This window comes from Coloeus monedula (assembly GCF_965178545.1).
Source record: "Coloeus monedula genome assembly, chromosome: 1".
Classification (NCBI taxonomy): domain Eukaryota; kingdom Metazoa; phylum Chordata; class Aves; order Passeriformes; family Corvidae; genus Coloeus; species Coloeus monedula.
In genome coordinates, this window is record NC_138781.1 from 5,379,896 (window position 1) to 5,405,636 (window position 25,741).

At 41.5% G+C, this 25,741-nt stretch overlaps 1 protein-coding gene across 1 annotated transcript; it reads right to left on the reverse strand.

The window, feature by feature from the left end:
• Positions 1-4,915: 4,915 nt before the first annotated feature.
• Positions 4,916-23,394, reverse strand: EXOG (exo/endonuclease G). Its single transcript, XM_082286085.1, has 6 exons — positions 23,245-23,394; positions 21,958-22,107; positions 20,616-20,755; positions 18,793-18,869; positions 16,274-16,388; positions 4,916-5,515 (listed from the first exon to the last, which is right to left on the reverse strand). The coding sequence occupies exons 1-6, from the start codon at positions 23,390-23,392 to the stop codon at positions 5,054-5,056; spliced, it is 1,092 nt and encodes a 363-aa protein (XP_082142211.1). The 5' UTR covers positions 23,393-23,394; the 3' UTR covers positions 4,916-5,053.
• Between the last annotated feature and the right edge of the window lie 2,347 nt (positions 23,395-25,741).

Here is a 25,741-nt window from a genome sequence, read left to right on the forward strand (position 1 = left end):
ATTAAAAAATACCAGCAAAATTGCTCCTCACCTCCCCACTGAGCCACGTTCTCAGCAGCAGCACGCTGGGGTTTATATGCAATTCCTCCACAGCTTCACTGCTGGGAAACAAACATACATGCACCAGGATTGGCACAGGAAGGTTTGGGGTTTCCTCCACCAGGCTGGCAAAGCTTAAATATGTAATGAGACCCAGGTGCTACAGTACCAGAGGTGCCACTGCTCTGCAAACTGCCTCCAAAAAGTCCCTTCCTTTTCCTCTGCTGTCCCAGCTCCACTTTACCCACCTGGCTGGCCCTACCTGGGGAAGCATCTTTGGAGGAACTTCATCATGGAGACCTCCCACCAAAACCAGTCAAAGCAAGGTTGCTGTACTTCAACAATCCATTCCATCCACCAGCACAGATGCCAAGGGCACCTGGCAGGCAGGAGACTTTCAAATTCTCTGGGGCTGATATGGCTGTGTCTCCAGCCCCAGGGACAGCACAGTTCGAGCTGCCCAGTTTGGTAGGGATTGCACAAACTGTGGGTTTCCACTAGAAAGGTCAGGGGCTTCACATCCATGAACCAAATCAAAGAAGGCTGTAAAAACACATCTGCTTGGACACCTCATTAAACCAGGTAGTGTAATGGAAGTACAGAACCATAGAAATGTTTAGGTCAGAAAAGATCTTTATGGCCATTGAGTCCAACTGATGCTAAGACTACCACTAAACCACGTCCCTGAGTGCCACATGTACCTGTTTTTTAAATACTTCCAGGGATGTGACTCTACTGCTTGCCTGAGTAGGCTGTTCAAATGCTTAACAACCCTTCTGGTGAGTAAATTTTTCCTAAAATCCAATCTAAACCTCTTCCAGCATAATCTAAGGCCATCTCCAGCAATCACTGCTTGCCAGATCAGCAGCTTATGCAAACCCTGGGTGTTGCTACCTATTTGTCCAGGGAAGTTGTGGAATCACCATCCCTGGAAGTGTTCAAAAAACATGTAGATGTGGTTCTTAGGGACATGGTTTATGGGTGGACTTGGCAGTGTTAGGTTAATGGCTGAACTTGATCTTAGAGGTCTTTTCCACCCTTAATGATTCTATGATTTATATTGCAGGAGACACATGAGTGTCTTTGTCAGGGAGATGATTCCAGTGATGGAAAAGACACTCAAAGGAGGGTGTTGCAGCACCACTGAAATCCTCTGAGAGAAAAAATCCTCAGATTTCTGGTTGTGTATCTTCTGCCCTTCCAATTGTTGCCTGGTGTATCCAATATACGCCACTTTTTCAGAAGAGAAACCGTTTCTCTATAGTTTAGTGCAGCACTCAACACAACTAGCAAATAAGATCCATCTTTAAAACTACAGGACAAATTGAAAATTGCTCTGAAGTAAACCAACCACACAAAAATAAAAAGTAGAACTTTAAATTCCACTGCCTTCCCCCACCCAATTGTGCTTATAGGTGCAAAGCAACAGCACTGCAAGACATCAGTGCAGGGTTAAATCCTCAGTTAAATCCTCACCTAGAATGAAATTCCTGAAGAATATGGAGACAAAACTGTCTTTATAGCAAATACACAACTTGGGTGGTCAATGTGAAAGCACTTCCAGACGTTATTGTCAAAACCCTTATCTAGGAAAAATCATTAGCTTCATACTGCACTTGATATAATGCTTCAATATAATGCTTGAAACAGCTCATTTTAAACAGGTATTTCAGTATCACAGAGAGAAATACAGTTATTATGGGCCAGAGACACTCGATCCATGTCCCCCGTCATTTTTGGCCGCCGGGGCTGACACTGTGGAAGGAGTCTGCCCTCAAAAGGCCAAATACCAAAGTGCACCGAGCGCAGCCCAGAGTCCACGAGCACAGCAACAGCTCTCCCCTGCATTCCCTGCCCATCTGCCTGTCTCCCATCACTTTCACCCTGATTCCAGACCAGCAGAAACAATCAAGAGCAGACAGTCAGGGGAGTTTCAGAAAATCACTGTATCAGCCTAGCTGTCAACTTCCCCCCGTGATTTGGTTGTTCATCTTCTAAAACAAACAGAAGAACAGTGGAAGAACAAAGAACAATTTTCTCCATTTCCAGGACTCCTGCTGCTTAGCTGCAGCACAGAGGCTCCCCTTGTCACTACAGATGCACGTGATTAATTGTGCCACAGGAATGACAGATGGACATGGACACCAGCACAGTTCTCATGGACGTTGAATCAATTACTCCCAGAGGTGGCTCAAACAAGTGTGTAAAGCCTCACCCCTTTGCTATTACTCATCTTGGATTTCCTACAGTAAAGAAAGCACATTTTTTTCTCCATGCCAGACTCCACAGCTAATTGAGATCAGGGAACCAGCAGGAGGGGAGCAGGTGAATGTTCTCTTTGGCACGCAGCAGCTCTGGAAGTGGTTTCACGGTTCACCACCTGCTGCTGCCCTCCGAGGGGAGCTGAGGAACACCAACCACGCTCAAACGGGGCTGAAAACGATCCCGGGAGCCCAGTCTGTGCTGTAAGCCACGAGGCATGGAAATTATGGTAATTGGGGCTCTCAGGAATCCAAGGGGGCACGTAAGGCCTGAAGAGGTCCTCCTAGGGAGCAGCTGTCGCCATAGCAGGATTCCACAGGAACGCACTCGGCACTTCTGTTGCCATCACAGTTGACAGCAGCAAGGGACAGTACCTGGAGCTCCTCACGGGCACCTGGAACTCCTCACATACACCTGGCACTGTCCCAAGGCAGGTTTTTGCTATGGATGGACACGAATCTGTAGCACTGAGATCTGGGTGTGTGAGCATTGCAGGAGAGATGTGTAACCTCTCAGCTGAAGGATGAAAAGGAAGGTGGAAGGCTGAATTAAAAAATGCAAATAATTCAAATAATGGGGTAGAAGAAAGAAAATGCAAAGGGCAATGAACTGGTACCTTTTCCAAAGGGTCACACCAAGGCAGTACCCAAAGGCTGCTGGGACTCCAACAAAGCACAATGGACCACCAAGAGGCATGTGAAGCATCTGGCAATTCCTTATTCCATGCAACACCCCCTGACAATCTCCCTGCAAAGGGAAATGTGGCTTCTTGGACTGCAATTTACTGGTTTTGTTACATCTGACAGGATTTACAACCACAAATCAAAATGAGCAAACATTTTGTCAGGATTTCACCCAATTTCTCTCTAATTCATGTGAGCAGTAGGCTTTTATGATGGCCTAAGCTAGTGACAATTCTCCGTATTTAAATGTCTGGATTTTGTGTACATGTTCCTGGCAAACAGGAAAGTGTCATGGGAACCATGGCTTGTTTTGTGAAGTGATCTGCTTTGGGATACTGCAACTGAGCAGAGATGAAGGAAACTACAGTTCTTAGAACCCCCAGCTGATGATTCACAGCATCCAAATAATGCTCCTGATTCATCCCCAATGAAAACAGCCCCATTCAGCCAGGCACTACATGACCCTTCTTTCATGTGAAAACTACTGAAGGTGTTTATGGCACAAACTCCAAATGTCTATCAATTCTCACCTTCAAAAAAAATTCTACATATTTCCAGATTTTACTCTTTCTTTCCAGATGCAAGATGTCAGAGGATACAAATCACAGTAGGTTGCACAAATAAAGTACGAAACTAATGAAAAAAAATTTCATTTAATCTTCCAATAAGATGCAAATCTGAGAAACATCAGTTGCCACTGAAAAAGAACTGGAAATGCATTTTCAGTCAATATAAAAGTTTTGTTGCACAATTCATAGTTCAAAGGCAGATGTTGGGGAAAAAAGCCAGTGACTACCACAACCAAGAAGAACGCAGTGCTCACCTCTCAAATCAAACAATATACAAGAAAACATGTTTATCCCAACTTAGTGGTGAAAATTAAATATTAAGCTTACATTAATTTATGAAAACACAACCTACACTGGTAGTCACTTGTGTAAACTTCAGTTCTGTTAGGGTTTTTTTACAAAAAAATTTGCAGAATTATACATGAATGCAGTAAGTTTGCTGCAAATGACAACAGCTGACAGCTCCTTGATGTCAAGAGGCCTCCTAGACACAGAGACTGGATGGGAGTAAAATAATAAAATAAGTATTTATTTGAAAAGCCTTCAAGGGTACACCCTGGGAGGCACAGGCTATTGCCAAAAATGGACCCCGAGATGGATGGCAGGTCACGAGTTCTTCACACCTTTATAGGTTTGGTTCATTTGCATATCAGGGTTAATTCTCCAAGTAAAGCTTCAGTTCAGTGATGTAATTTCCCCTCCGCTGGCGCCCCTTAGAAGCTCTTTGGATTATACTTTTGGGCCTAGGACAGTCTGGGTGACCTTGGAGAACAGGCCTGGAGAGGCTTTGTTATGTCTACCTAGCACAAGAGAGCAGAAATTAGCAAGCTACGAGAAACCTCAGAGTTACACTCTAAGCAGTACAGAATCAGGAAAATATAAAAGCTAAAACCTAGGCATCATCCTGACATGCCAAAATATCCAAAGCACACAAGATGAAGAGAGGTTTTGGTTAGTATAACTAAGGGAAGACCATAAGGGGTTCAGATTATGTCTTATAGGTCTCTAATAAAAGTGTTAAATTAAATACTTCTTAATTAATTTAATTTTCAAAATATTCCAGAAAGTATAATTGCTTCTACAGCACTGCAGTGAAAGACATTTGTGGGCAGAATTCCATTTAAACATGTTCCAGTTGTACTCCCAAGGTGTCTACTGTCTATTTTTGTGATATTCCTAGAAGGAAATCCACACAAACCCTAAGTTTGACGTCCCAGGTGGAAAACAGCACAAAGCCTTTCCTGGAGGTCCAGTGATCTACTCAGGCCAAAAAGGGGTCATTTACACTTCCCATATCTAAGTACTGCAGCAAACCACGTGTTTGCATCATGTAACACAAGAATGAGCATCATTCCAAACCCATCAGCTTCCAAATATTTCTTTATTGTTTTCACAGCTCAAAAATGGAGTTTTTCACAAAAAAGGATGATTCAAGGAGCCCTTGTCTTTGTGTTTGCTTTCAGTTCCCCTTTCCAAAAACCCAAACAACTTCCTGAGGACTCAGCCAGCTCTCCCCTCTCTAGCTGCTACTGGTTTTTCCTGCAGCAGCTCTTCCTCCTTCTTCTTGTGAAGCTTTAGGAGATACTCATCAGGCTCAATTCCTGCCTCCTGTAACTCTGCCATGGCTTTCTCCAGCTGGCGCAGTGTCCGGGCGCCCTGCACTTTGCGGGCGGTGATGTACAACGTGAATTCCTTGAAGCCCATCAGTTTGCAGGTATCCACCTCACAGATATTTTTAACATCTTTGGTCTTGTCCACCTGGGGGAAGAAAACTAAACCTGACATTTTTTCCAGATCTTCAATACTGACTTGGAAGTCAGTCAGCTGGTGTTTGAAGCCTATGGGATCATTTGGTACCACGAAAGCGCCCAGGACCAGAGGCTCTGAGGATATTCTGCTCCGTCTGGCGAGGATCACCTTGTACAGGTGGGATGGTACAGCCACATCATCCTTTCCAATCACCTGCCAAAAGGAAAGGACTGTTACAGGTACAGATCACAGAATCATAGAATTGTGTTGGTTGGAAAAGACCTTTAAAATTATCAAGTGCAATAATTAACCCAGCGCTGCCAAGTCCACCACTAAACCATGTCCCTAAGCACCACATCTTCATGTTCCCTCTCTCTGGAGTCCCTCTACTTTTTATAACTACAATAATTTATATTATAACATATAATAAAAGTTCCTGACCTGACAGCTCCAAATCATGGAGGTTTTAATAAACACTTCAAATCAAGTCTAAGTTATCGTCTGTCACTCATTTTTTCTCTATTACCCACACACAGGAAGCATTTAAAAGCTACATTACCTAAACAAGCATTTTTTGAGAGGACCTGAATACAAAGTACATATAGTAACTGACTATCGTCCTGAAAGAGAGGCCTATCCAAAGAAAATGCACCTATTTCTTCCATAAATTCCATATGATCCAACTGAAGTGCTCGTACATGTTGGGTTTCCTCCTCTGTCCCTCAGACCAGGACCCAGGGATTTAATGGATCCCCAAGAGTGGAGGATCAGGACTGTTAAAATCTCACACTCACATGTACACAGTAGACACCCCGCCCTGTGCCAGGGATAACTCCAAGGGAATACACCTATTGATGGCAAATGTAATCTCCAGGACTCAGAAAGTTATGCATGCACTGAATTAGGCTTTTTTTTTTCTTCACTATTCCTGAACTGAATCTGTCATCTTAAGAGAGTACAACAGGCCCACATGTGGAAAACCTGAGTTTTGCATAACCCTTCTCTAAGTACCCTTCTCGTATCTGTGCTTTTATTCTAATTGCAACAGAAGAAGAAGACATAGATCCCTTACAAAAACCACAAAGGCATTTTATTCTATATATAAAATCCAGTAATTTGGTGCTGTTTCCAGGACTTGCAATACCTGCAAAAGCAAAGACTGCTTGTTTTGATTTTTTGACAGCTCTTTTTAGATACAGTTAAAATACCCTTTCAGGCAAAGCAGGTATTTATCACATCCACTGAAAGTATTTTACAAACTAGTTCAGCGTTATCAGCTCAGACATGCCTTGTCCACTCATATATTCAGTACAACTCTATCACATAACAAATACTTCCTATGTACACCTTTTTCTGAGTATTCAGCCCTTCCTCAAATGAAAATGTGTTTTTAAAATTAAATTTTGCCTGTGGCTACTGAACCACGGTTCAAGTTAGTAATTCCAACAGTTAATTAAATTTTAGTTACAAATTCTTTCAGTGCTTCAAGTGTGTCCTGTACCTCTATTGCCAGTTTTTTAAGTGACTGGTCTTTAAGTCTGTTTAGAACAAAACCAGAGAAAGTACCTGCAGGAGAAAACTCTGATAAATTTTTTTCATGTTTTGTGCAGTAACACAGTGGAAACATTACTCCTGTTTCTGGAAAACATGTGCTCTTAGATTTCTTTGCTGTGTTCTGAAATACTTCTCTCCCTGGCCCTATACTAGGCTATTTAATAGTTTTCCTGTAGTTTAAGCTTTTTTGTTTGTTTGTGGGGTTTTTTTGGGGGTGCAGTGGGGTTTTGTGTGTTTTTTGGTGGGTTGGTTTGTTTGTTTTCATTGAGGTATTTTTGTTGTTTGGGTTGGGTTTTGGGGGTTTTTTTTGGTTCTCAGTTTTTTATTTATTTGGGTTTTTTCTTAATTATCATGGTTATACCAACCTTCTTCCAAGTAATACTCTGCCTAGACATCAGTCACTGAAACTGATTAAGGAATAAATGCCTCATGCCAAATGTCCTCTTCCTTTCAATGATGACAAATGTGTTGATAGGGAAATTAGAGCTCCTGAGTGTTAAAGCACTTTGCATTTAGCATTCTGTGTAGGTGAAATCAGAGCTACAGCTCCCCAGGACCACAAATAATCAAAACCAACTGATGCACAGGTAATGCTAAAATGTACTAAAACCAATGCAGCAGCACTCTGTTCTATCTGGTGAGTTAACATGGAATTACAAAATGAATGGTGCTGGGAGTTTTAACCTATTTGAGATCAGTGGCACTTGAGCTGGGGAGTAAATACTGGGGCAAAATACTGGGGGTGAGAGGGAGGGAGCCAGGAAAATCCCTGAAGGGGAGAGTAAGGAGTTCATATTTCCATATTCACCCAAGGGCACCCAGTGATGACACTGCCAAAGACAGGAGGCTGGGGCTCCTTTTCTCCCCTGGAGCAGGGAGCTGGCAGAGCCTGCACTGCAATCCCACCTCCAGCATGTTCCTAGGGCAGGGAGGAACGGGAGGAGAGGACAAAGAGGCTGTAGCCTCCTGAGACAAGGCAGAAGTGAGGCTAAATCCAGTCCTCAGCTTCTCCCTGGGCCAGCAATCTCCTGACCTGCAGCATTCCCATGCCTGTACGGCCTTTTCCAGGCCTCTTTGCATACTCTTCCTACTACAAATCCATGGATATGTACTGGGTCCTCCTTAGCTCGGCTCCCTCCTTCTGCACACCTCCCACACACATCCACATCCCGGCATCCTCGCTCTGGTGCACAGAAGACCAGAGGAAGGGTGATCACACAGATGGAGCTGGACAAGGATCTCCAATTAGGGGGTTCATGGAATATGTAAAACAAACAGGTGAATGTGTGTGGAGCGAGCTGAGGGAACTTGGGATTGAGGCTGAGGGCTGAGTGGGTGGATAGAGAGGCTGGGGAATGAATAGAGCTGCACACAGAACAGTTAGGTATGAGATGGAAATGCTGAATGCCTGAAGTGGGTGTTAAGGGAAAACAGACCCTGCGCTTGTGTAATATTATGCAAATATATATATTCTATGCAAAATAATGCACATTTATGCAGAGTATGGGCACCTAGGAAGAGAGAGAAGAAAGAGAAAGGACTAGTTCTAAATGAAGGAGGGGCTTTTGAGAAATGTAGACCTAAATTCAACTCCACACATGCAATGGCCAGATACGTAATTTATATACCATTTCAGTTCCATGTAAACTCTCTTCTGAGAATTTAAATAAAATTTAAGCAGTGCACAGGCTTCATACCAATTCTCTGACCAGCAGCAAACTACTACTGCAATGACTTCACGGAGTGCTAATACTAGTAAAGTGGTTAAAACCATCTTCAGCCTGGCAAACTGCCAGAGTCCACAGGTGTCCCTTCCTTACTCAAAACAGGGCATCAAAGTTCTATCCCCAGCTAAGTCTGCTGGAGGTGAACACCATCAAAGGGCAGTGCCTGATTTCTCTGACAGAGCAAATATGCATGACCAAGAATAAATGTATTTTTCTGCAGTTTAACACTTATGTGAACCATGCACAGGATGCATCACCAGTAATTTCTGCAGTGTGACCCAATGATTTCTGTTAAAAAAGGAAATGCAGCTCTGGAGCACAGCAAATTATTTCCATCATTACTCCCTGTAATATCCCACAATTTGCTTTTTTATGGGAGTAAATAGAGAAGCTGCAAATCGAGAAGATAAATGTTTCCATAGAGCTGCCCCTCCACCAGCTCAACTAGCAGGGAAAGAAGTAAAGCGTGACCCTGCAAAAGTGAAGTTTGGAATAGAAGCAAGAGGCAGGAAAAGCAAACTCCACAATTCCATTTCCTATTGCCACCTAGAGGATTTTCCTCCTGAACTTCAGCAGCCTCAATCACTATTCAGATCTGCACCATCCCATTTATCTCAGAGCTTTGCCTGACACAGGCAGAGAGCATATGCTCCCACCGTAACAGGATGGAAAATGGTTCCAGATTATCCATGCACAGATGTTGACTTTGATTTGTGCCTGTCTATCCACAGGCAGCAGATGATCTTTCAGAAATCAAGGCCTGAAACAGCTCTCTGTCCCAGCTGGAGAAGAGTAGCAGTTTTTAAGGGTATCTGTGATTCTAACAGGAATTTTGTGCTCCAACACAAGCAAGAAAATACAGCAATGGCCCGTTGAAATCACTGCTGTCCCATATGCTTTCACACTATGCTGGTAACAGCCCAAAAGGCAAATTTTTGTGCAGTCCTTTGAAAATTCCCATTTTGCTATTGCTATAAAATTTTGCTTAATCTTTCAAATTTTCAACACCCTCACAACATGAAAAAAAAAAAATGGCAATCAAGCTAAAAGCCTTCTTTTTATAGCATTAAATATATTTCTTTCCCATCATCATTTGGGAAACCAATGTGAAATTTCAGACACTTTGCTGTCTGTATCAGTTCAACATAAATATGTGCATTGCCCTAACTTTCTGCAGCTCCTTATTCCTTTCATTTTTGTTTTTTTTTCTTTAACCGAACTGGTATCTCCTAATAATGTAATATCATAATACCATTTTCAGAGTAGTGCTTACTATTTTTCCATCATTACTGGCATTGTTACTGACATTCCACAAGTGTGTGTGAATTTGTTACTCTTCTCAAAGCCCAATTAAACATGGGCAGCTGTCACGAGGGCAGGTCATTAAAATGTGTGCAATTCCTGACATTTAGAGATGTTTACACATCACTAAAACAACACACATGTTGGTAAGCAGTTATAATACAAACCAAAAGAGCTCACAGGGACAGATAAGAGAAGAAGTAACATTTCTTAAAATAGAGAGAATTCAGTGAGCTTTGATAAATTCATAGCCAAGTCACTGGATGAGGATTTGTCCTAAGCTTGGTTTTCCTCCCAATTTTGGCCAAATCCTGTTCTTGACTGCAGTTTTTAAAAATAGAGGAAGCAAATTTGATAATATCTGTGGAGTCCTTCAGTATCACAATAAATAATGAAGATATTTGCTAATGGCATCCAGGGTAAGTTTAAGCATCTGGCATTAACTAATGCCACCTTTATGGTGGCAATCAGATAAATACAAGGCAGTCCCTAAAAATGTCACTTTGGAGTTTATGAGATAGAAAACTCCATTCCTACATGAACAAGTGAGAAGAAATATATGAAGTATAATGGAAGAACAGTTGAGATTATATGGGAAGAAAACAGAGTGTTACTATTACTGGAAATTTAAAATACAAACCAATGTTATCAAATTTTCATTTTACACTGGACTTGTTACAGCTTCCCAGTCTGCAAAAAAATTTTCTTCCTCTGCAAGGGTATGGATCATTTTTAAAAGAAAGGGCTTGTGAATCCAAAAGTGGTATTTTGCCACCTAGTGACTAGAAACCGAAAAATCAACCGTGCACAGAATTAGCAGAAGGAACTAATGAGCCCTTCATCAGCGAGAGCCAGCTCTGGATTGCCAATTATCCATGATTCTCTCAGAACCTGGCAAACAGAAATCACACTCAATCATGCCTTAACCACCAGCACACACTGAAGACACACACTGACACACACGTACACACACTGTATGTCCTTGCATCAGACGGTACCACTATCAAATACTTTAAAATGTCAGCTCCAGAAACTCCCGGGGCATTGCAGCAGCTGTTTCTTCACTCTCTGTGAAGTTCTAACCTCAGTTTAGAAGTGAGCCAGAACTGCAAACAGTACTGTCTGAAAAGAAGCATACACAGTTCCCTGTGACAGTCCTTCCTGCAACCAGCAGTAGCAAAATTAACACTTCCATCACAATTCTTGGTGGACAGAATTCAATGAATCATTCCTGTCCCCCAAGCATGATCAGGGCCATCCGATCTTTCACTGTAGATATAACATAATTCCTATTGATGTGATCCCACGTTTGACAACCCAGAGCTTTATTATAATTTGATACTGAATTCTGTATAGAAACAGACTTTCTGGCAGCACAAAACATTCCATTTACTATCAGTGTAACTTTATTTACTCAATCATTGTGACAGCATTAACTGCCTTCACTCAAGTTCCTTCTGGGTTTGTTAGGCAGCACCGATTCTGCTGAGAGTGTTTTCCCCCAATATTTGAGAGAGCTCTGTCAGATGGCACTGAGAAGAACTGAGGGGTGTGAAGGCAGGCCTAGCAACACACAAACCAGAAAACACTACAGATAAAAATCATAGTAACAATCTGCACAGCCAAGCACTCCAAAATGCAAATGTATGTACTTCAGGAAAATTTAATTTGTTATGGCTTGTCTGATTGCTATTGCCAAATCATTTGGCAATCCTAAAAAGGAAAGGAAAAAAAATAAATAAGAGATGTAAAAAAAAAAAAAAAAAATCTATTCCTGAGTACAGAGTTATGGCATTAAAACACAGACACCCCAACTCCTTTTTATTTTTATTTAATAAAGAGGGTGAGTATACACCTTACGTATGCAATAAACTGTATTTACTTGACGACAGACTACTACTTCCACAGAATCCACTTAGTTTACTTAAAAATGAATCCACCACAGAGCTTAACACCCCTTTTCCTGTAACAGCATAACCTTCAGGATGGGTACAGTGCTAAATAAAAGCAATTCCAATTAATCTACCCTGCACCTTCAGTGTCTCTTCTCCTCCCATCTTAACCCAGTGTCTATTCCGTTCATTTGTACCTCACATCTAAATATAGGGCTGACAGAGCTCTGGTGGTTTACACCAGCTGATCTAAGACTGAGCCCTTTGCACAAAGTTTATGGGACATCTATAATGGACCTACATCCAGTAGTTACCTCTGTAGCCTTAGGACCACTTGGAGCAACCAACAAACAAGTAACAGCTCCCAGGTTTATTTCCTCCTTTAACAAGGATTCCTCCCCCCATAGTATCTTAGCAGAAGACGACCTCTACTAGTTCTGAAAGTTAGCTGGGCAAAACCATAAAGTACCTTCTTGTACTTGAGAAGTGCAATTTGTTTCCCAGTTATTTGCCACAGACATAGATGACAACTGTATCTTCTGGAATGGTTACTGTGCCTCTCTGGCCCAGCCTGGTCATGCAATGTAGAAAATTAAACAGCAAACACGATTCCAGTATGAACCTCATGTATCAGTTAAAAAGTACATTCAAATGTCTTTTTCAAACAGCAAACACAGTATTATCTAAACTGTATTTTCATTTGCCAGCCACAGCTGATTCTTCTTAAATTAGCATTCACTATGATGGCATTGGGAATGGGGAGGGTGGAACACTGAGCATGATGCAGTTAATTATTGCAAAATTTGTATTTCAAACTCCAAATCTGCTGACAGAGGAAAATCACTGAAGTGACAGTCATTGGACAGCAGTAATGTATAAGATAAGACACTGTCATTTTGATCTGATCCGGACAAAGACGAAAAACCTGCATCTGCCTCTCCAATGACACAGAACAGATTTTTCCTGTTGGCATTCTATTCTACATATATTCTCAAAATATGTTTTTCAGATACCAAGCACGGTCATCAGTCTCCTCTTTGCAATAAAAATCGCTGCTGGAGACAGATGAAATGACAGAATGTATCTGAGGATACCAGTTCAGCCAATAGATAGAACAATGCTGGCATCTAAGGAGTTCAAGGTTAACTCCCTTTCTGGAATTAAAGAGCAAATGGTACCAGAGTCCAAGCAGAAACTGGGAACAAAGCCATGACCGATGCTCTGTTTTTCCTCTATAGTGATCTAAAAATAACCTTTTTGGATGTCTGATGAGAAAAACACCAGCATGTAAACCCATGGATACATATTTCATCACTCCTTTAGCCAAAAACAAGGAAACTAAGATTGAAGAGAGGATCTGAAACAAATCAATGCAGATACATTCACTGTAGCACTTCTGTGTTTTCTTTTTTTCCTTTTCACAGTTCTAGTCTGAGAACAAAAAACATCAGAGAGGAGCTGAGCCTTAACAGTGGCACTGGCAGATTACAGGTTGTGAGTTTCAGCACTCTTGTGTGTACTGCAGCACTTCTCCTTGAACAGCACAGACAAAGGAAAGGACATCTTCTCACATCAGCTTCTCATGCCCAAACAATGAAGACTAAAACCCCTTTCAGTCTGAAGTCATTTGTGTGAACTTAGCAGAGTTCGCTCTGAAAGACAGCTAAGAGATACCTTCCCTTCACAAGCCTTAGTGTTCTTCATTAGGGGCAGAATCCCAGGCTACCAAAATCAATGGCAATGACTGCAATTATATCCAAGGTGTCTGTTTGAAAAGAACTTCTCTCCGGTGCTTTGACAGGCTGCATTCCCTCCACTAAGTGTATGTGTTGATAAAAGAAAGAAAAAAAAACAAACAAAAAAACCCAACACACCACTCTACTCTGAAGTCTCACTCTTCAAAGTACAACAGCAATGCAAAGCACAAAAACTTAAGCCATGAAGATATTTCAAAACTTAAAAAAAGCTAACATTCTCAGCCTGTATTTATTTAGAGGACCCAAATAAAAAAATTTAATATTTTAAAGAAACAAACAAACAAAAACCCCACAAAATCATTATTTTACTTTTCCCACCTGGAGACAGCATTATCTGTACTTAAATAAGAATCAATTTACATAATGAATGTCACTGTGGGAAGCTGAGTAAAATGATTTATGAATGTGAACAAGTGGTGACACACAAACTTCCCTTCAGTTCATTGTAAGACCAAAACTGATAACACATTCCTAAAAGACCTATGTTGTCATCAAACCCAAAGACGATGAAGACAAAAGACAAGAACTGAACAAGATGACAATCACAGCAGCATGAGCATTTTGTCCCACTATTATTTCACCACTGTGTTCAGGTATCAAGTTATTTTGAATAAAGCCAGTAAGATGCAGTGTCTGCTCTGATTTTTACCTGTGGAATACTAAAATTTACATTTCAAAACCAAGACTGAGAATGACAATCATTTTTCAGGAAATGCAATCTTCCTCTTCTAAGTAAACACTTTCTCTAGAGAAAAACGAGAAGAAGGTGAGCAAGATTAAAGTGAAACTGTTGGTGGATGCAGTTGATAGATGATTCAACTTCTTCCTGGAAATGATTTCCACTTATAAAATGTTCAAGTCAGCTCAGAATTTTTAGTTCTTTGCTATGTTAGACGAATATATATTTTTAAGGTTGAAAAATAAATGCAATATCCTGACAGCTACCAGGAAGCAAATCCCAGCAAGCTGTGTGCAAGCCTGGAGAACTCTGCACCATTCTGAGTGACAGTAAGCCAAATGCTCAGCTGAAGATTGTTGAAAGGGAACATCTCCCTCCTGCTCCCAGCTATGTGCTTTTGGACATCTCATGCTGTCACCAGGAAGCACTGGACTACTCAGTGTGCTGCCTCTACAGCAGTACAAAACAAGCCCAGTAAACCCAGTATGGATGGTTTTCCATTGCACTGCATAATTAAGCATTTTGTGGAAGGATCTGACAGTCACCAGTGCAGGCAGACAAGAGCAAGGCAGAGAAAGGCCTGGGAAGTAGAAGGGGCAATGGTGACGTGAGCACCTTTGGGTGGCACAGGATGACTGCCAATCTAAAGCTGGCTTTGCTGCTACTAACTTACCATCTGGCACTGGTCATATCCCTTAACCATGGCTTATTCATCCACTTGAAAATGAGCACAGTCTGCACTTCCCTCACAAAGATGTGGTGAGAGATGAAGGTTGGAACTGCCACTGAACGCGAAGAAGGTAACACTACTGCACTTCCATGTACATAACTTCCCCCAAAAACACCAAACCTAAATCCAAAGCTGTGATTTTGTGACAGTCAAGGTTTGACATGTGTAGCTGGGGACATAAGGGACAGTTTTTGTAGAAGTAAAAAGGTAAAAGCAAACAGGAAAAATCACATTCTATCATGATTGAGTTCCAAGTTCAATCAAGTGGAATTCAGCTGTGTGTTTATAAAGGAGAAATAGTGCCTAACTCTTACTGCTAAACAAGCCAGTGTTGAAAGCTGAACACCTCTCTGTGTCTCTCATCCCTCTGAAATAAGGGGTTGTGCTGGCAAGCTCATTCATTGCTCCTCAGAGAACTCGTTGGAAGCTGAATCACTCACGAGCTGAAGCCACAGTTGAACCAACTATTCATTTTCAAGGAAAAGGGGTTTTTCAAGAGGTGCAAAATGCAGCATTTATTATTTTCATTATGCCAGCTTTCATCTGCAACTGAAAATAGCAATGATATCTCACTGTAGTGGGGGCAGAAGGTAACACTCCCTTGAATAACTTACTATGCTCAAACATTAGAGATGCCTAAACACAAGCCTACAAGGATTAAGTCTGGGTAAGCAATAATAAATTCACCTCTCAACTTGATAGCCTGTCCCATCTGTCTGTCAGTTTCTACAGACTGTGCATGATCAATCCTAAAACTTCAGAGTATTTTAAGCAGGTAATAAAAACAGGGGGCTAAAAGAAGGGGAGTATCAGTACCATTGACCCGTGATTACACTGCACTTGAGTGAAGTCTTCCAAGTGACTCTGGCATGCTCAGAATCTCAGTTGCAAGGCTTCATCCAAGTGATGCCTACAGTGTAGCAGCAAACAACTGTTGGTGAAATTAATGGAGCACAGCACTCCAATACCCTGCAGAGTTCTGAGAGACCCATACTACCTTTGTATTGCTCTGTCTCTAAAGCACGTGAAGAAACTGACTGAATAGGTGCCTGTGCATTAGCAAACCCCACTGACTCTCTGCTTAGATAAACAGTTCTGAATACCATGGACATGAAATCGATCTCTGTAAATAAACAAATTATTTTAAAATTATCCTTTCTCATGTCTAGGCAAGACGTAACATTTCTGCTCATCTTGTCCCAACAAATATTGCACATTTTATACATTTTGCCTGTACTACGATGCCCAACTTTTGTTTTATCAAGTTATTATATAAATTTTAAATAAATAATTACTACTGCACTATTATCCCAGCAACATATATACATACCTGATAAGTAACACTCTTCTTTCCATCACCATTTGTTTGAGGCAAGGTAAGAGGTCCAGAAACTACCCAAACATCTTCAAATCTCTCAGTCAATTCCCGACAATACATTTCCATTCTGGAACATATTTGTCAGATAGAGAAAAGTCAGCTGGGAAGATTTAATCTTTTGAGACATAGTGAGAAGGAAAGGGTCAACCACTGACAGGGAGCATTTTTCCAGACTCATCTGGGTGATTCACAAGCCAAAGAAAGCAAAATGTAGGCCCAAGTCCTACTTCCCATTTGTGCTCTGTAAATAAGGTTCATTTATTTACAGATAGACGTGTTACTGCACACATCTGAAAATAGTTTCTGCAGCCTTACCACATGTCTGAATAGCTGAATTCTCTACTTACTCCCACACTTGACACTAGAAATATACTGTTGATGGTCACTTGGGATTAGTAAAATAGAATTGTTCTAAACAGCAAGTTGAAGCATTTTTACTTTGAAAGGTTTTATCATATTATTGGATTTGCATGTTTCTCCCCAAGGATCAAAGTCCTGCAACACAGTTCTTTCTGTAGCTCAAAGTACTGAGCAAAGTTTCTATGTGTCATTCCCACTAACTCTACCTCTTTTTTTATAGGTATAAAACTGTTCAAAAATAAAGTAGTGACACCAGAAATACTACCATATTTTTGCTTTTTAAACTGCTTCAGTTTACAGCATATAATATTTCTCAAATAAGAAGGTTTCTGGACCCCACCTATTTTACACAAAACAAAAGATTAACAAGGTCAGGTTGGATGGGGCTTTGAGCAATCTGATGTAGGGGAAGGTGGCCCTACCCATGGCAGGAGGTTTGGAACAAGGTGATCTTTAACGTCTCTTCCAATCAAACCATTCTATAATTCTATGATTATAGCCCATCTTTGATCTAACACTCAACTGTTACAGAAATCACATAGAGTGAGGACCCATTGCTCCTCTATAAAGGTAAGAGTTACACTTCACACAAACGGACAAACAGTATCAGACAGATTATCCCAGCTAACTTGGCTGCTACTGAAAGGGGGAGGTTTCACCCCCTTCTCTGTCTCATTCCTGTTCCTCACACCTCTCCCTTGGGCGACTTGAGCATTCTTCATCTGTCAACAACCCTGAAAAAACTAGTTTGGTTTTTTTTTTGTGCTGGGTTAGTGAGTTAAATCAGCAAGAATGAGCAACACAAATGAGAATGAGCAAGAATGAGCCCTTTCTTCATGGGATACACCAAAGCATTGACTACAAGTGAATTCTTTTCCTGCTGTCACCAGCTTTGCTTCCAAGCAGCAACATATGTGAAATATGGTATCCTTAAAAATGTTCATTATTAAAGAAATGACTGACAAAAAAAGTGGCATCGCTGCCTTGCTCATGCATTTAAACTCTGGGAACAGAGTGCTGGGGTTGGGAAAAAGTGGCAGTAACTGCTTAAATTGCAGGGCTCACAGTACCAGAGGAAATTTTCAAACACTCCTCACGATTTCCTGATTAGGCAGAGATCCTGCTTAAGGGAAATGAAGAGCATTTCCCTACCTTGAATCGGTACAAATGCCTAGCTTTGGTGTAAGGAAAATTTATGTTCAAACACTTGAGTTATTAAAATAAGAAAAAAACCCTCTTAAAATGTTATGGCATTTTATTTGTCCATAAAACAGTATAACCTTACTGAATGGCTCATCTGATTTTATACACATTCTTGTAAAAAAGGAAAGCATTGTGCAGATGAATGATGATGCATTTCTGATGGATTTTTATTACCACACCGTATATAATTTTGCTGACCTTCCGTTAAGTGAACCTTGAGAAATCTGTAATTTTCCCCTCCTGTTTCTGAGCCTTCACCTTTTGTAAGTCCTATGCAAGAAGCACTGGATGAATGCTACTTTTGCTATGTTCTCTGCTCAAAGGAAGGAAAGAATAAAAATCTTACATGAAGCAAGTTTAAATTTATCAAGCACTCTACCTCAAAGGCGATCCAGTCAGCACTCACAAGTGACAGAGTGACTGCCCGACTGCTCCTTGGGAGCCAGGACCTGAAGGAACACCTCAGACCTGCAGTAGTGACAACTCAGTGGGGAGCGCTCAGTTCTCCAGTTCAAAGGGACCCAACATCCACACACAGACATGGGAATACTCTCACTGCAAGTGCTTCTTTGAGCAAGATCTAAACCCTCTCCTTACTTCTGCTGAAACTTCCTTAAGGATGTTAAGCCTGGTACTTTTACCCCACATCAGCCAGAAGAAATAATTACATCTAAATAAATGTCCTCGACAGTTTGACTGAATAAAAAACTACAGTAGTCATTACACTGTTCTTTCACTGAAAGGACTGAGCTGCCTTTCATTTCAGAGAAAGCTCCTATGACCTCTACAGGTAACCTAAAAACTGCTGTAGAATAGCTGGATGTGAAGAAACTTCATAAATAAAGCATTTTTGATTGATGCTACTGCCTGGTATTTTTCACTTTGTTTACTTACAAGTAATTTCTCACCTGTTCCAAAACCCAGCATTATTTTCATAATTCTGAGGCACGATGTTAGACAGATAAAACGTTTCAGCCATAGCTCTCTGCATAGAGAAAGAAAATAATATCATTTCACTGAAACATTTACAAGCTGAGAACACATTTCAGCAGGTTTTGGATCAGAATCCAATTTCTAGTTTAGTTTTAATATTTATTAGCACAGAAAATAAGATAAAAACCTAAGTCAGAACACCTACAAAATTGTTTTGTATTAAGAGGTACATAACTGAGGTGAAATCTTGCAAAGTCATCTACTTTTTTTTTTTTTCCCCTGGCAGAAACAACATGACAATGTCCAATTCTAGAACCACAGGAATTACTACGTCACCCAGGGTCAGTTTGGTAATGTCTTTGAAAGCAACTAGTCATTTTTCATTTTGAATGGGAAGGACACTTTCAAACATGCTTTTCATTTATTTGACTGCTTAATGGCCAACCTTTTCTTTCCTTTCCAAGAAAAAGTTTTATTAAATATACTCATCAATAACGTACAGGCAACGAAATTATTTATGAGTCCATTAATGGTCAAATATCCATATATCTGCTTAATTTCATCTTGTAGAAGTGTCATGAACATCTCTGAACAGAAGCTCACATACCTCCAGAGGTGAAGGACCTGATGCTAAAACACTAGGCATATGCAGGGAAATACAGAGGAAAAAAATTCCAAGATCTCAATCCAGAATTTTCACAGGTCCTGCATTTATCATTATTTTTCACATACTATTTCTGCAAAGTGAAGGGACTGACAGAACACTTTAGGATAATAAGCAAACACTACCTCCACTAATTAGACTGTGAAATTAATTTTTTATTACCCTGTATTTGAAAGATTGTATCATCTCACTGCATTTCAAGCTAGGTCCAGGAGCTCTGTGCACAGGGAGCTCACCAGCAAAAATTCCCCAGATATCACAAATAAATAACAACAAAGACACTTCCAGTAGAAATAAAACTACTGATTCTTTCATTTACCACATGCCACTGTGCTGTCACTCCACCCCACTGAATCCTATTCTGCCTGGAAGAAATACAAATTCAAACTGCTTCTTAATTAACAAATTGCTGCATTAGGCACATTTCACAAGAGGATCCAATAAATTCAAGGCTGCTTTGTAAGTCAGCCAAGGCATTAAGGCATGCTTCTCTTACAGCTTGAATAAAGGGCAGGTGAAGACATTTCACAGACTGAGAGAACTACGGCAAAAGAGTCTAATTTACCTCATACACATTGCAAGAAAGGAAAAAGCCTTTTAAATCATCCAGGCAATCCCCTTGCCAATACAGAACAGTACTTAACAGCATCTTTGCTTTGCCCAATCTAGCCTTAAATATCTCAGCAGCTGTTGGCCAGAATGACATCATTGTCCCTGTCTCCCTTTAACTGAGCTTTGAAGACTTCCAGGGCTTTCCTGGTGAAGGTTATCATCTTCATTTTACACGGAGACAATGTGACATGCAAGAGGCTGAGAAGACTTGCTTAACACCACACTGTTCAAAACATCATCTCTGCCAAACAAGCTGATCTAGGTGTGATTTAATTAAGAGAGGTATGTCATCAGAGCATGCACCTGATTTAGATGCCTGAAGCAGACTGTGAGAGCATCCTACACTGCTCAGTCAGGAACAGACCTTGTAACTCCAAATCCAGCTCTGAGCATCAATAATGACATCATGTTCCACCTCAAAACAAACTGCAAAAGGAATGCTGCACATTACTTCTAAGGGTCTTTTGACCCTTTCCAACTGATAAACACAAATTAAAAGGAGAGGAGAAAAAAAAATCCTACTGTTGAAAATTTGTTATCTCCTGCTGGTGCCATGTGTCCTCGTGACCATCCACTGCCAAGGTAGTCTTCATTGACAGCACTGAACATCAGAGGGATGTTAGGATCTGGTCTGAATTTACAGTGCCTTCGATCTGCATCACCTGAAGAATAACACACTAAATGGTCATCTTATCACAAAACCATCATAACCAGAATACAAAAAGATCTAATTCTGTCACATCTTGCCAAATGACCCATGCTTACAGACTCAGCACATTAATCTGAATTCTATGCATCTCATGCTCATTTCTTTCTGCCATGTGCTCTAAATCTTTAAGTCCTTACTTACCAAAAAAATATATGGTTTTTTGCATCACAACTTTTCAATCTTCCCCAAACAACACAGGCCTGTTTCAATTCTCAATTCGAGTAGCTACAGACATAAATGAGAGCTGAATGCCTCAAGATGTTTGATTTCAACTTGCAGGTTAGTTGTATCTGACTATTTGGAAAACATTTCATCAATTCAGCCATTAAGGCCCACTTGAAAGTAAGCCTGAAATTCCTGTTTTCTTCTCAGAAAGAAGTGGGATCAATGATGCCACTTAGGGGCTGGTCATAATGTTTTCAAGATCATGCTTTTAATTTTGAAAGGTAATTTGAAGACAGTGATTAAGATATATTTAGACGGCTATTGCTTTCATAAAACATTTTACAATTACATGGTTACCTCCATTACTAATAGTCTCCCTTATAAAAACTGAACTAATGCTATAAACTTAATTTACAATGACTGTATACCACTCATATTTCATTCACCACCGACAGCAGAAAATCACTGAGCCTCTGTCTTGCATAAAGAACAGGGGAGTAAGTACTAGGTAAAGCACATCGGGAACTAGGACAGAACTGCATCAGAGTAAATAATGGCTGCAGTGAGGAGGTAATGCCCTATCTAGTTCTGAACAACTGCTGATACCCTTTGCTCAGTTTTTATCTCACAAATGGACATGTTCCTCCCATTCCAAGCAAATCTCTACTATCTGTACATCAGAAGCTCTGGCTACCACTGGCATTGACTCCACTGACACAAACTGGACCTCAGAACTAACTCCACTAGCTAAGGAAGGAGCCATTTTTATGCCCTCAAGCAACTTTGCAGGTCCAAATCAAGCAAGGAAAGGTTAATTTTCATTGTTTCATTTTCTCTCTATTTGTGTTATAAAAAGGTAAGTTGAACTTCCCTCCCAGAGATCACTATAGGATTTTTCTCCCCTGCCTGCTCCAGGGTGCACCTTCTGTGAGCAGCAAAGCCCATTCAGGGCATCACAGATACAAGTAAAGTAAATAAACACCTACATACCCAGTGTCTTTTGTTTCGAAATATGTTCAATCACCCATCTAGGCACCCGTTTTGCCTGGTCATAAGACAGTGCATGATTTGTGTAACATCTGGTCTCTGTTCCAGCCTCAGGAAATCCATATCTTTCCAGAAGAGCCTCTTCTATTGGTTCTAAGGAAAAAAATAAACAGAAAGCCATGCAAAGATGAAATGTGATCATAAGCAAGACAGTAAGAAAAACATCCCAGTGGGTGTAAACCTACTGTGTAGGGAATTACTTGAGGTTACTGCCACAATTAAGACCTAAAAAATATTAAGAGAATTATACAGTTAAACTCTCATTAGCCAAAATAGTTGTGGTTCTCACAGTGCTTTAACATGAGGATCTCAGCTCTAGGACTAACTCACCTACTCTAATGCCTACAGAAAGCAGAAAAAAAATCAATCAGATAATTTTTCTTATACAGAAGAAAAGTTATCAGATATTTAGGGACAAATCAGGCAAAAAGGAGTTACAGACACAGGAGATCAACACACACATTTCACCCTTTGGAGCCAGAAATCGAACTCCTCACAAACTGAGATTTACAAGCTGGGCACAAGCAAGTCCTGCCCTCACTGGGAACGCTTATACTCTGCTGAATGAATAAAAGCTTCACCGAATTTTCGGGGGGTTTTTTTGCAAGCAGTAATTTTCTCTCATAGGGGAATATTTACAACCATCTTACTGTCTTGTTCATTCTCCAGCCATCTGTCCAACAGCAACTCATGTTTTTAGAGCCATTCTTCCTCCGCTTTCCAACAATCCGGTACCTTTAAAGCCTTGAGGCTGCGGAGAAAACCATTCACTCCCTCAGGTGCCCCGAACATCCCTCCCCACACCTGAACCCCACCAGACCCCAGATTCGATAAACGAGCCTCGGCTCATCCAGGGCAGCAACAGCTGAAATTTAGTTGTGGTCTGACCCGAAATGTGTGTTTAAAACTAAATACACACTCCTCTCCTGCCGCGAGCAGGTGCAAAGGGAAGCGCTTTTAACCGCAAGTTACAGCCCAGCATCCCAAATAACCTCCTCCCACCTCAGCCCGGCGCAGGTACTGGGGGAACCTCCCGATCTCCGCGCAGTCTTTGGACACACCAGGAATGGAGGAAGGAAGGAAAAGTATCTTCTGAGGGGAAAGAGAGGGTTTAGGGACAGAAGCGGCTGTGGGGAGCGGGGCTGCGGGACGCGGGACCACGCTGAGCCGGCCGCTCCCGCCCGTGGCCTCCCCGCCGCCCGTGGCCTCCCCGCCGCCCGTGGCTCTTACCCTCTGCCGGGGCCCGCCCGGGGCCCGGCTCCGGCTGGCTCTGGCTGCGGAGGAGCCGCCACGCAGCCCAGCAGGACGCGGCGGCCCCGGCCGCGGCCCCGCAGACGAAGCCGCCGAGAAAGCGGCGGTGGCGGGGCAAGGCCGCCATGGCGGCGGCGGGAAGGAAAGGGAAGAAGGGAAGGGGCGGGCACGGCCCCGCAGCGCCCCCTCACGGCACAGCCCCGTGGGCGCCATGGCGGCGTCGCCTCAGGGACACGGCGTGAGGGGACGCGGCATGAGGGGAATGAGCCCGGCGGGATTTGCCCGATAGCTGTGGAAAAATAAAGACTGAGTCCCCTCCCGGGGACTGCAGGGACAGTCCCGGAAGGGGCGGCCAAACTGTCCCCATCCAGCTTGGCCAGGGGCGACCACCCTGGGCTCCAACCGCAAAGGATTATCGAATTACAAGACCATAGAATGGTTTGGGTCAGAAAGGACCTTTGAAGTCTTTAGCTGCAGAAGAAAAGCTCATCTCCCTTATCAGGAGAGACTGCGGAAGATGGGTCTGCTCAGTCTAGAGAGGACTGAGAGGGGATCCCATTAATACATATAAATATTCCAAAGGTGGGTGCCAAGAGGACAGTGCTGGACTCTTTTCAGTGATGCCCAGAGACAGGATGAGGAGCATCTTTCTTAAAAGCCCCCTTTAAGTCTTATGGAAGGTCACCATAAGATCTCCCCAGAGCCTTCTCTTCCCCAGGCTGAACAAGAAAACTGTGGTATGGGGTTGGCTTTAGGCAATGTAGGATGATGTTATATTGGATTTCTTTTCAAGAAAACCATCAGCCTGATTATTACTATTTTTCCCTCCCAAATACTTGCTAATGTTCATATTTGCCTCATATCTGTCCACACTAAGCATTTCCAACCCAGCACCAAGCCAGAGGCATTTTTTTTCTGAAAAAAAGGATCCGTTTAGCAATGGCAAACACCAGAACATGAGGATAGCATGGCCATACCATCACTTTACTGCAGGCAGCTTTCCTGGAGAGCTCTGGCCATGCTTCAGTGTGTGGCTGAGGGCATCTTCATACCTCATGTGAGGATTATAGACCTCAGTGTGGTGCTATGAGTACAGGGAACTCAGGCTTTTTTTTTTTTTTTCCTCTTTTTTTTTTTTAATCTTTTTCCTGGTCAAGTTCCCGCGCCTTTGGCTTCTGGCAGTTGTAGCTACGTTGCTGGACTGTATTGATACAGCTTAACATGCACATATTGCCCTGTGTGAATGGTTCTTTGCTAGGAGTGATAAGCAGCGTTACAAGAGGCAGCACACTCAAAAGGGCAGTTAAATAATAAGCAGCTAAATAATAAAAAAAATAACAATTACGAAAGGACACAGGTTGCCCCGAGATGTCGTGCATGTCCCATCTCTGGAGGTGTTCAAGGCCAGGTTGGATGGGGCTTGGAGTAACGTGGGATAGTGGAAGGTGACTTGGCAGGGGAGCTGGAAATGGATGATCTTTAAAATCTCTTCCAACTCCAACCATTCTATGATTTTGTGAATTTGAGCTAATTCCCTCTTCTCTCTGGAGGTGTTTGCAAGGGATGGGTAGTAGAGGCAGGCCTCAGCTATGCCTCTGGAGGGACTTTTTAGGGATTTTGTATAGCAGAAATGCCATTGAAACACCAAAAGCATTCATCTAAGAAGAAGGAAATCCTCCTGCTAGATGCCAAAGACAATAAAAAAACAATGAGTTTTAATGTCACACCAACGAGGGAAACAGTTATTTGTAATTTACTGTTTATTTTCATATACAAAAAGATAAACTTGAAATAGTTCTTTCTAGGTTTTTTCCTCCTATTTGTTGGGGTGTAGCTGCTTCACACAGGGCAAATACTACATTCATACTGGTTTATTCGGACACCCAGTGCAAAGCTGAAGCAGCAAAACTCCAACTTGGCAGATCTAATTTCAAACTTGAGACTCATTTCTAAAATACCACAGTAAAAAGGAACAAAGATCCACTGCAAATTCATGAACTATGATACAATGTTCTTTCCAAAATGTCTTCATTTCATAACTGCAATACAATGGATGTCTGCATTAGGCCATTTTATACATACATTTTATATATGTATACTTCTGCAGAATGTATATATATAAAATGTACATATATTAAAAAAATCAGCACACTTCAATCCAAAAGGGGTTACAGCAACGAGCTTAACTCTCTGTATACTTTTTTCTTTAACAGGATACTTTAGAATAACTTTTGTTAACTCAGTAGTACAAGCTATCTCTGTTCTACATTTTTATAGCTACAAGAGTGAAATATAACCTACAACATTTACATTTCACATATCTTGGTATACAAACAGTACTTAGTGAATTTGAGCCAAGGACCAAGAGACTCTTTAAAAATTATTTCACCATCTGATAGAGCTTCCTGTAATTTACACTCAGTTTATTCTGCAATCTTCTAAATCATTTAATCTCATAGTTTGAGTTTAAATCCAT

Bases quoted from the DNA above. Each gene is read 5' to 3' on its own strand.
- EXOG (XM_082286085.1), bottom strand. From the start codon at position 23,392: ATGGCGGCCTTGCCCCGCCACCGCCGCTTTCTCGGCGGCTTCGTCTGC. The intron at 16,389-18,792 runs GTGAGAAATTAC...AATATGTTCCAG, and splicing joins AATGCTGGGTTTTGGAACAG to AATGGAAATGTATTGTCGGG. The intron at 5,516-16,273 runs GTATGTATATAT...TCCTTTTGGCAG, and splicing joins AGAAGAGTGTTACTTATCAG to GTGATTGGAAAGGATGATGT.